This window comes from Mangifera indica, chromosome 14 (assembly GCF_011075055.1).
Source record: "Mangifera indica cultivar Alphonso chromosome 14, CATAS_Mindica_2.1, whole genome shotgun sequence".
NCBI lineage: Eukaryota > Viridiplantae > Streptophyta > Magnoliopsida > Sapindales > Anacardiaceae > Mangifera > Mangifera indica.
The window spans coordinates 6,080,702-6,093,256 of record NC_058150.1 but is presented as its reverse complement, the minus strand read 5'-3'; the positions used below and the strand labels follow the sequence as shown (position 1 = coordinate 6,093,256).

Sequence of the window (12,555 nt, the reverse complement as noted above, 5' to 3'; positions counted from 1 at the left end):
TTTTGGCTGCCATTGATTTCGTCCTTGACAATTTTTCAGGGTGGTCACTCTATTCTCGTTTGGTGCACTGGCCAGCCCTTCCGCTGCAATATGTGCATTCTTCTATGAGGTAAGTTCGATAGCTTGGTCAATAGATAGTGCCTACTGTTTAGCAGAAGTGAAATTATTGACTCTGATCTATCTCTGATTAACTGACTAGTGAGTCTCTTTTAGATGATTTTAGCACATGGGCTTCAGCTAGAGAAAAGTATCTTTTGTGAGTTTCAGTTTGTCCTAACGCAGTTATGGGGCATTGGGTCGTTAAAGATAGCACCATCTTTTGGGCGCCTCTTGGGGTGTCTTCTTATCTCTCTTTCTGTGTGTTATACAATGTATATTGGTCCCGATAGAGAGATCATGAATGAAATGGCTTAGTGTTTCTTGGTGTTGAAAGGAATAGCACTATCCTGTTGCTCACTGTAATCAACTTGCTAATGTTTTTTTTTTTTCACTATTTTTTAATTTTATAAAATTTCTTGTGCAGTTTTCTCCTTACTTGCAGTCGGCTTGTTTATCATACATATAGCAGCTTTTAACCAAAAGAAACCCTCGAATGCCAGAGACTGTTGGTCTTGTGTAGAGGAGGAATAGCGAAACCAAAAAGTCCAAAAGGATATACAGCACTGGCATTGAAGCCTGATTTGGAAGAACAAACTTCCTCTACAATTTAGAATCTAATGATTTTTTAATCATCATCTTGCAGGTATTGGCCCAAACTCAGACCGCAAGCCATGTCAAAAGCATCAGGACTTGTATATTTCCTGTTTGCATCATCATCTTTCAGTGCCTCCAACCATCCGCATCTGAACGATTTAGCTGACTCCTCCATAACTTGCTTGGAGAAGCTCTCATAAATCTTCTCTTGCTCCTTCAACAAACAGTCTTTCTCTTTCTCCAGATGTTTGATTCTCTTTTGAAAATTCAGAGTCTGTGCCACCTTTTTCCTATTAATCTCTTCAACCTCATTATGCAACCGAGAATATTTCATCTCAGCTTCATATTTTTCTCTGTAGGCTTCTTCATTTTCAGCCTTAGCCACAGCCAAATCAGATTCAAGCTTCTTAATCTTCATTTCATAAGCGTCCAACTTCTTACAAAGGCCAATAGTAGAAAGGAGTCCCTGCACGTTGATCAGAGATGTCAGAGTGTACCGTAAGCTCTTGTGACAGTGAAAAGAAAAGTAACACGAACGAGTCAATGAAACACACAAGGTTCATACTGAGACACATACCTGCATAATTTTAACAGGAGCCTCGGAGGAGAAACAAGATGCTGAATGATTCAACAACTTTATTTCATCAGCCAGTGCCCAAATTCCTCTAGCAAAAGCCCTGCAAGCTTTCAAATCTTCTTCAACCGTCTCCGCCTTCAAGTCCTTTTTCCCATCAGCATTCTTTAAGTACGGTTCCCTATCCTCTTTAATCATCACATCCACCATTTCATCCTCCAATAATTGCTTAGTTTTACCCTTATGTTCACCAGGCACCTCAGGCTCAGGTTCATCATCATATCTGCTACCAGTTGCCGCCGAGACCTCAGGCATCTTCTGTTTCTTTGACTCAAAATAATCAGATTTCCTGCTGGGAGACGCTTCAGCTGACCTCTTTTGACTCGAAATTTCCCTCGGAGGCTCAACTCCCGGGTCACTTTTTGGAGTGAATATACTTCCAGCATGGCTCTTCTTCATACATGGCAGAGGTGCAGTAGGTAATTTTCTCATTGTATACTTCGATGATTGTTCCACTTGGTTTTCTTCTTCCCTGGCCTCTGATAAACTCGGTGCAGAACAAGTATCTGAAGAAGATTCCTTGGACGCACTAGAAACTACAGCCACAAACTTCCTTTGAGGAGCTGGAGTATGACAAAATAATCCCTCCCAACCAGTACGATTGCGAGACACTTGTAAAAGATGATCACTTTTCAGTAAAGCGTTGGAATCATGGACCCCTTTGAGTACCGTTTGTTGTAAGAACTGGATCCTCTCTTCATCCAACTTTGTGAAACAACCCGGACGGAATGCTTTTCCAAAGCTCTTTCGTAGAGGCTGAAAATGTAGCTCTGGAGCCGCCCAGTTACCGCCCACAATTACAGGTTGCTCTTTCCAACGTTTTTCAGACTGGGGCTTTCCTGAAACAAAAGCACGACCTTGGTGGGGACACAGGTAATAATAATCTTGCTCTTCCCTGATATTAACCAAATTATAACAGTAGAAAATATCGTCTAAACTCAAGTTCCAACCATTAACAATGTTCAAAACAAGCGTAGTAGAAAGGATTCTGAGGGAGTTGGGATTAAGCTGCATAGGAGTAAGATTAAGTCTGTAAAAGAAATTATGAATGAGAGGATGAAGAGGAAATCTAATTGCAGAAAAGTGTTTGCATGAAAATACAATTTCCCCTTCTTTTAGACCCTCTCCAGATCTTAAGTCCTGCCCTTCCGGCCAAACTCTGACGCTAACATCTCTCGGAATATCAAATTCCTTTCTGACCAAATCAAACCTAGGCACCCATTTGTACTCTCTCCTCATCTTCAGTTGGAAAAAAAAACGGCAAAGAAATTGCTTGTAAATTAGCTAAAATTCAACGCGATTAAGAGTGATGTATTGATTTGATATAAAAGATGAAATTTTTAGAGAAGCTAAGCAAAGCCCCTGCAAGATAGGGCTGGCAAAATATCAGATCAGAGCTAAATATTTTTTCACAAACTCTACTTGAATTGAAATTAATTCAGATGGTGCTGAGATTAATGCAAAATTAATTTGAAATAAATGTTGGGAAAAGTTATTAAATGAAAATTGAAGGATAGATTGAAGAAATATTAAAAAAAACAAATATCATTTATTGACCCATAAGTTAACAAAAATAGTAAAGTCATAAGATTCTCTAAAACGACAGTTTGGGTTTAAATTGCATTGCTCTTATGATTCTTCTTGGAATTAAAAATTATTTAATATAATAATTATAGATTAAATCATTGTTATTTCAATAAAATTAGATAGGGTTTTCTAGAATTTTTTTGTTACGAAGCCAAAGTTTGCATGATTTTACGATAATTAAAAAGAAATCATGTTTATTATTTTAATAAAATTATATATATAAATAATATGTATAATTTTATTTAAAATTATTTTATTATATAATATTATTTTTACTGTTAATTATATTTTTATATAATTATGTTTTTTTTATTTTTATTAAAATTTCTTATTTTATTTTTAAATAATAAAAGTGAGATTTGATTATTAAATATTTTAAAAATTATTGAAATGTATTTTTTTGGAATATGGGAAGCCAGACAAGCCTCTTCCAAATCTAATTTAAAGGATTGAGAGTTGGTGACCTGAAACAACAAAATTAAGATCCATTTGATATATATATATATATATACACATATAAAAGTTGAATAAAAATTTAATATTTTGTATGATATATTGAATATTAAATCATATTATTTGATACAATTTTAAAAAAATTAAATAATAAAAAATTTTAATTAACTCATAGTTATTTTTAAAAAATCATAAAAATTTAATATTTTTTATATATTTTTTAATTATATTATTATTTTTTCTAAAATATATATCATTTCGTATTAATAATATGTATCATATCGTAAAATATATATTATATTATATGATATATTTATTATATTATATTAATTTAATATATTTTATAATATATATTATTTTTTATTTACAGGATTTTATGTTGTAATATATATATATATATATATATATATTGTATGGTATAATTCCAAAGTGTAGTCCACCAAGCTACAGAAGAAAAGCAGAGGTGAGCTGCCGCCATTTTGGGTGATTCAAAACATTTAATAGGGAGAGGAAGACGTATCCATTTAAATCTTCTTTATCTCAAATACAGTTGGACAGACAGAGGACAGCTGCCGCCATTTTTGGGTGACTGAAAGCAAGGTTGATGATGATGCATCATCCATTTAAATCCACATGTACATGTTATTTTTGGGCACGGCACGGCCGCTTCATTTTTGGCAAGTGACTCTTGAAATTGGAGATGGATGATTTAAAACGCATGCAACCCTATAGATTTTGTATTGACTCCACCCGAGGCAGAGCTCTTGATGATACCATTGAGTTTGACAGATATTTTAATCATAGTTATTTATTTAATATAATATATAATATTTATTATTCGGTCAGAATTATATAATATAATATAAATAAAAAATTATATATATTATTAAATTAATAAAATATAATATCATATAATATAATATATTTTTTAAGATATGATATATATTATTAATATAAAATAATATATTTTATAAAAATAATAATAATATAATAAGAACGTGTATAAAAAACTTTAAAACTTTGAAAGGTATTTATGATTTTTAAAAAATGAAGATATATTAGTTATAATCTTTTATTATTTTATTATATTATTTGTTGAAGATGTATTATACGATATATGATATATGATACAAAAAATGATCTTTGGATATATACTTGGACAATTATGTTTCAAACTAAGGCCTCAAGGTAATTCTTCCACTAATTCTAATGAAATAACTCCAACAACAAATAGGTTTAAAGTCACTTCATCTGGACCCTAACATAAATCGGTTCGATTTGTTCTGAATTTTAAATAGTTAACTCCAATTCAAACTAATTAATAAAAAATATTATTAAAAATTACTAACAAAATAAATAATGTTATTAATAGAATAAATAATATTATTAACGGATAAATAATATCATTGATAGGTTAAATAGTTTTATAAAAAAAAAAAAAACATTTAAACCAAATTTGAGCTTTGCTACTGCACTAAAACTATAGTTTGAATTCAATTAAAATCAAGTTAAACATTAATTTAAACTAAATTAGCTCGATTTGAATCTAATCCTAACTACGAACTATCAAAACTCAACAATTGTCGTGTTTGCAAGTCCATGGAAACCTCTATGGCTTTGTTCTTGAAGAAGAATTTATGCAACATGACTATAAAAAATCTAATTTATCTAACGATATCTACTTTTATTAGCGAATTTTATTTAGTTTCATTACAAATTGTTGTTTTATTTTTTTTAATAGAATAATAAAAATATCCTTACAATTTAATATAAATTTAAATTATTAATATCTTTTTGATTTTGTAAGAATGATCGAAATACTATTATTAAAAATTTGTTTAATTTTTCCTCTAATAATATTTAATATAAAATTTATCTTTAAATAATCATAATAATAATTTATCATTTTTTATCAAAAAAATATTTTTTATTCATTTTTTTTTAAACTCAATTTTTAGCTTTTATCATTAGCAATTGATTATCCTTTTTCAATTCCTTCCATCTTCACTTATAACACAATTATGGGTTACTCTCTTTCTCATCTCATTATTTTTATCACCAACCCTCATATCATTTTTATTAATAATATCATTATTGATCATTCTTTTTTTCTAATTATTTTTATTATTTATTATTATTTTTCTTCGATCACTCTTATCATTGTTTTTCTATTTTTTAATCTTTTAAGAAAGTTTTCTAATAATTTTATATTTACATTTATTTGAATAAAAAATAAATTAATAATAGAAAAAGATAGGTTGATATTTAGTTCTTTTTTTTTTTTTAAAAGAAGAGAGAAAATGAAAAAATTTAGTAGGATTAAGAAGAGGAAGCGAAGAAGAGAAATAGTAATTCGGCCAAGATTTAATAATTCTGTAACATCCCTCCCTAGAAGTACTACCCACCAAAAGAGAAATGTTACGAATTAATATTCGGAGCATCTATTTTTTTTCTTTTTAAAAATACTTTAAAATAAACGCGTCATTAAAAGTGTTTAGAAAGTATTCCAAGAAAATTGAAAATCTGAAAGTGAACAAAAGATGTATATACTCATATGAAAACTTATCTGAAAGCATCTGAAAACAGGGAGTAATCATATGCAACTGTACCATAATCTCAAAAAATCAAAAGTAGACAAGAACATGTCACTGTATACATGTAATATAAACTAGAGATAATCTGCTCCAGCCGGATCTACTTATGCTGACCTGACCCTGCCTTGCAGCTACCTCGATCACATGTACCTGCAATCAAGAAAGAAAAGGGAGTGAGTGATAAGATGTAATGCCCTCAGGTATATTCCAGGGGTATTTATGTCTTTTGACTATATTTAGAGATGTTTCCTAATTTAAGTACATATATTTGTTTTACATGTATATGTGTACTTAAAATGAAAAATATCTCTAAATAGAGTCAAAAGACATAAATACCTCTGGAATATACCTGAGGGTATTACAAATTCCAATTATATTGTAACACCCTTTTGGTTGAATCATATGCATATAATGCCGATAATTAACCAAATATGATAAATATAAAAGATAAGTTATTATAGATCTGATAAACACATGGATTGAGTTAGGGGTGGATTGGATTGGATTGAATTGTTATGGATACAATAAAATAAGTGTGGATTGAAAACGAATTGTGATATATGAGTAAAGATTTTTAAAACCTGTATCTAACTCTGCAAGTATAGGTTACCCCGCTAATATTAAATTTTTACTAATTTTCTTTTATTTTTATTATTTTAATATATTTATTTTATAATTTTCAATATTTTTCTCCTCAAATACATAAGTATTTTGTAAAATAACAAAAATTTGCCTTAAATTATAAAAGTGTTCTCTATTGAAACGAAGAATTTTAACATTAAATATAAAATGAATATTTATAATAAAGTGTCTAGCGTTTATATTTTCTAAATTTGTTTTCAACACAATTTTTTTTTTTATTTTGAGATAGATTGAAATTTATTTTATGTCAAAAGAATAAAAAATATGTAAAATTTATATTGGGTATGTTATAAATTTGATACCGAAGAAGAAGATAATGAATGAAAAAAAAAATAATGGGTGACTCATGGACATGCCTAATTTACCCTTAAAAATTTATTACCTATAAATCTGGACCCAAAAATCTAAAATTTATATCCGTTTTTCAAACAAATTATCTATGGGTTACACGAATAACTTGCTTATTAGATTGACAAATTAGGGTATATTAATTCGAGTAAAAACAAATAGGAATAAATAAAATAACCATTTAGGTCTAATTATTATATCCTAAAATTTATTTTTTCAACCATTTCAATCAAGAGTTCTCTGAAAAAAAAAAAAAAAAAAAAAAGAACCATTTAGGTCACAAGCATTATCTACCCTCCTTTGGTAGATAAGGGAAAGCGACATCAGACACTGTGATGGTACTGTGCCCTTCTTTGGTCTCCTTCCCCCTTTATTGGGGTATAGTATAGATGCCCTCTCGCCGTACTAAATATCAAACTTTATGTACCCCATTGGCTGCCAAATCCTAACTTTTATCATTATTATTAAGTCAACAACTTTTGTTCACACCCAAGTTTTGTTAAAATTAAAGTTTTACCTAATAAATTTAAAAAATTAAAATATCTATTATTTTATTAAAATTAAAGATAAAAATATTATTTAATTAAAAATATTTAAAAAATTAAAAATTTATCATATTTTTTATATTTAATTAAAAAATATAATAATTTTTTTTTATTTTAAATTTGAAAAAAAAATCATTTTTCCTTTAGACTTTTAAAACTGTCATTAAAAACAGTAAACTTCATCTTCACTGGTGACGATTTTAAAACTCTAAAAAAGTGAAATTATCACATTTTAAATTTTAAATAGAATAAAATTGTTAAAATTTTAAATTAAATAAAAAAATATGATAAATTTGTATATTTTAAATTTAAATAATATTTTTATCTTTAATTAAATTAATAAATTTTAATAAAAAAAGATATTTAAATTTTTTTAACTTACGCATAGGAAACCCTCTTGTTTCAGCAAATCTTGGTGGGGAATAAGTCTTTTGGCCTTATTATTATAAAGAAACAATCAAAATCTGCTTCAAAACTGACTACTTTCTTGCCCTTATGAGCATTTCAGAGAAATTATTATCTAAATGTACCCTTTATTCCACATCAAATTTATTATTAAATTTTTTTTATTAATATAATTTTATAATAAAATATGAAAATCGATGAGAACAGCTCATTTACACTGGAAATGTTAGTGGTTGCCCAGTTCTGAGGTAGTCATTAGAGTTGCCTAATAATAGTAAATTAAACAACCAGGGTGACTTTTATAGCCTTGAAATTTAAGTTAATTACACTTTTACCCATGCCTAAACAATGGGTATATTGGTAATTTACTACACATATAATTTATTTTGTCTGGCCGTACATTGGAAAGCGGTTACTTGGATTTTGTTTGTGGTGTACTCCAAATTCCGAACGGTTTAAAATAATCTAATTTTATTTGCTAATCGATATAAAGACATACCATAACTAAGATTTTAATATAATATTTATTTTATTCTCATTTCAAAATTAAAAAAATTCTTTGATAAAATTAAGAGAGAAATGATTAATTTTATCACATTATTTTGTTAATTTTTGTTGTTTTGTAGTTAATTTTAAATTTAAAAATATTTTATTTACTTTCAAATTTATATTATTATAAGAGATTGATTTGATTTCTATAATAATTTGTTAAAAATGATTGAAACTGGATGTAGATGTAACCAGATAGAGTAGACGTGGGCTAAAAATAAATTTTTCAAAATTTTAGAAAGAATAGATATATCACTGTATAATTAAGTGATTTTAAATTAATAACAATACTATGTATACCTATTTTGGGTACATAAATATATACACACTCATATGTGTCATCATATGATTGGTTATTATTTTATTCTTAATTCAAAATCATCTAATCATATGATGACATATATAAATGTATATATATTTGTGTACCCAAAGTGGATACACATAATTTTATTATTAAATTAATAATAAAATAACAGTTAATCACATAATGATATATTTTTATATGTACACATAACATTACTCTTTTAAAAGTCAGCATATTGCATTTATCTTGTCTATTCTACTAGGAACCAATGTTTTTAGAATTGGTCAAACGTTGATCCAGTAAAGAGGACAATTTGATTCAACCGACAATCTAACAATTTGATCAACGGTCAATTGTTTAAATATAATATTCAAAATGATTTTTAATAATTAATCATTAAATATATCAACTAAATTACTTTAACATAAAAATTAAATTAGTTTGATAGTTTACATTTTTAAGTTGATCAATTTGGTCAGGAGTTCAATTTCAAACAATGGATTAAAAAAGTTGATTTTTTTTTCTAATGATGTTAGTAATTGGGTCAACCTAGTTTTTTACTCAATCTAATTGCGAATTGGAGTGGTCTAAGTAGTTGAACTATGATTCAGTTCAATCTAATTTTTAAAACGATTTTTCAACAAAATATTTTTGTTTTTTTTAGCAAGTGACGATCTAATCGACTAATCCAATTTGATTTTTAAATTCATGCCCATAACATACCTACACTCGGTTTTGATCATTTTCACAAAGTATAACTTAAAATCAGATTGACATTTCATAAAAATGTATGTTTAAAATAAATAAACTATTCTTAAATATAAAATTAATTATAAAACGATAAAATTTAACCAAATCTTTTCTTTCTTACAATAATGACAAGTTGAAGAAGAGATGACAATATCTATGACATCATTATCATCTCTTCCTAGATGGAGATCACTTCAACCACTTTTACTGTCCTCCTATCTCAAGAAATCTTATAATTTTAGTTTCAAATCTTTAAACAAAATATCAACATACTGAAATGCTTGTTTACTTAGTTTAAGGTGGATTTATTGCCAATTTGTTCGATTTTAACTAAATTTTAGATAAAAAAGTGTATGAGAGGTTAGGGCTTTTTAGGTAAAAAATGAGGGTAAAACGAGTATTAATTTGAGATTTTGACTATATCCAAATAATTGGTAGACTATTAGTTAATATCATTTAGTTCTCATAAAATTTGGTTATTTTAATTAATGTCTCTATAAAAAATAGATCTATTTAATATTTTATTGCGGACTTTATCCTTTATTTAAGAGTAAATTAATTTTCCACCCTAGGCTTAGGGAAACTATGCTCTTACCCATTATATTTCGAAAGTGTAAAATTTCACCAACAACTTAACTCTTTTAACCCAAAAAAAAAAAAAGTTTCAGATAGAGCATTAGGTAGATAAAAATACATATTACTTATAACTAACCAAATTTGACCTTAATAACATCAAACAATATGGGATCCTATCAAATCTAGTTAAATCACATTTTATTAGATGCAATTTAAGTCAAACTACAAACGAAGAAGTACAATTCAATAGTCAAAATCATAACCAAGGTTCGAACTTATCTTATCACACTCTATTTGTTGCAATTTGTCCCAAATTATAGGTTTTTTGTGATTTAGACAATAAAAAACAGCATTTTTGAGGGTGTGATTCATAGAAAGATGCAATAACAACTAAATCGCACAATTTTTAAATTTTGTAAGTTTAAAAATTTCATAATTTTTCTTTATTTAAAGTTTAAAAAGTGATCATTTTCTCCTTAAAATCTTTAAGTTTTCTTTATTTCCTCTGTGGTAATCATTTTCGATGACAATGACAAACTAAAAAGGAGAAAAAAAGATAGAAACATATTTGATATCGTCGTTATCTCTTCTTAGATAGAGATTTGTTGATGAAAAGACGAAGAAACGTTTCTCGGGTGAGAATAAATCTTTTGGCTAAACAGAAAATAGGATAATATTGAATACCTTAAAAGGATTATCCCAAGGTGGGAATAAGTCTTTTGGCCAAAAATATCTTAAAAGTATGTTAGGATTTCTTTTCAAGCGAAACAACAATAAAAAAAGTTGCAATGAAAAGTACTTAGAATCATAATTTTATTAATTGTATTGAATTAGAATTACAAGGCATGACACACTCATATATAAATGGAAAAGGGCTAGAAGTGCACACCCTTAGTTACTATTGCTTCATTGCAACTGAAATGAATGGCAATCTTCCTCGTCAAGGGTGAGAACATGTGCCCAATTGCCGTCACCATGAGACTTGGCACAACGAGTTCCTCTTTAGTTATCAACCATGCTTCTTCCTAATAAACCGCTTGATATGGAACTATTTAAAATCGGTCTACTGAATCAGTTTAATAATTTTTTGAATTAAACTAAATTTTTAATTTTAAAAAATCATAAACTAACACCGAACTGATTTAAACTAAATCAAATTTATGTTAATTAGTTTTGAACATAATTTTAAAGAATTATCCTATTTTATTATTTTTTTAAAATTTTGTCTAATATATTTAAAATTTTATTAATTTTTTAAAAACCAATTCAAATTGATTAACCGGTTTTAAAAAATAGACAAATCGATAATCAAACTAAAAAATTATTTTTTTATATTTTTAAATTTGTGGAGTTTTTTCCTCTTGAAAGTAATCTCATGGTAAAGGAATTAATTGAATTTGAGCACGGAACAAATTAAGAATCTTGACTCTAATCTTTTTCACGGCCACTATAATCTTGAATAGCTTGTTTTTGCACTTCTTATCCTTATTTAAGAACCCATAAGGCATTAAGGATTTTCGAAATGTTGTCATCATAGTTTAACTTAAGCAAAATTCTTAATTGAGTATATTAGTTCATGACGAAAAATCTTATCAATAATTCTAGCTTAAGAACACTCTAAAATCTACTTAGTATATACTCTTTTTATTTTCACTTATCTCTATTTTCACTAAATTATCAAGTTTTGTTATTTAAAAATTAACAGAAAGAGTCTAATGGTTTTTAATAAACTTGAGACTACCCATTTGGCAAGATTTAGCTATTTTAGTAGCTATGGAAGAAATCTGACAATATTTTATGGTTATCAATATTTTATAATATATTATATATATTTTATGATATGATATAATTAAAAAAAGATATATATTATAAAATATATTATATTAATATAATACAATAGATATATCATAAGATATAATGTATAATATCAATATAAGTTGATATACTTTTTTATAAAAAAATAATTATGTAATAAGAGTATATAAAAAAATTTTAAAAATTTAAATATATTTATGATATTTTCTAAATTGATAATATATTAATTATAATTTTATTTTTTAAATACTATATGATATGATACGATATGATATTTAATACATAATATAAAAATTTAAAATTTAAACACATAATGTAACATACAATTTAACTATCATATAATAGGCCAATATAAATATTCAATTATGGTAAATGATTATTATTGATGTTTATTTATGGTAACTTAGAAACCAAGTCAACCAGAATAGTAATTATATTAGTAATTATCAACCTTTATAAAATTTTGACTTATTTAATATAATAATTATAATATTTTACAAATATAAAACTCTGAAGCTCAAATTTTTACAATTATTTAAAATAATATAATTACTATATTAAATAAATTAAAATTATATAAATATTATAGAGATTCAAATTTAAACTTTCAATGTTAAAATTCGAATGTTTCGGATTCAAAAGTTGATATGCTAACCAACA

At 26.8% G+C, this 12,555-nt stretch overlaps 1 protein-coding gene across 1 annotated transcript; it reads right to left on the bottom strand.

The window, feature by feature from the left end:
- Positions 1–457: 457 nt before the first annotated feature.
- Positions 458–2,708, bottom strand: LOC123196395. The gene is made up of 2 exons (XM_044610406.1): positions 1,271–2,708; positions 458–1,159 (listed from the first exon to the last, which is right to left on the bottom strand). The coding sequence occupies exons 1-2, from the start codon at positions 2,564–2,566 to the stop codon at positions 725–727; spliced, it is 1,731 nt and encodes a 576-aa protein (XP_044466341.1). The 5' UTR covers positions 2,567–2,708; the 3' UTR covers positions 458–724.
- Positions 2,709–12,555: the final 9,847 nt, after the last annotated feature.

Excerpts from the sequence above, each read along its gene's own strand:
- LOC123196395 (XM_044610406.1), bottom strand. The coding sequence starts at position 2,566 with ATGAGGAGAGAGTACAAATGGGTGCCTAGGTTTGATTTGGTCAGAAAG. Across the intron at positions 1,160-1,270 it reads CTCCTGTTAAAATTATGCAG|GGACTCCTTTCTACTATTGG; the intron begins GTATGTGTCTCA and ends ATCAACGTGCAG.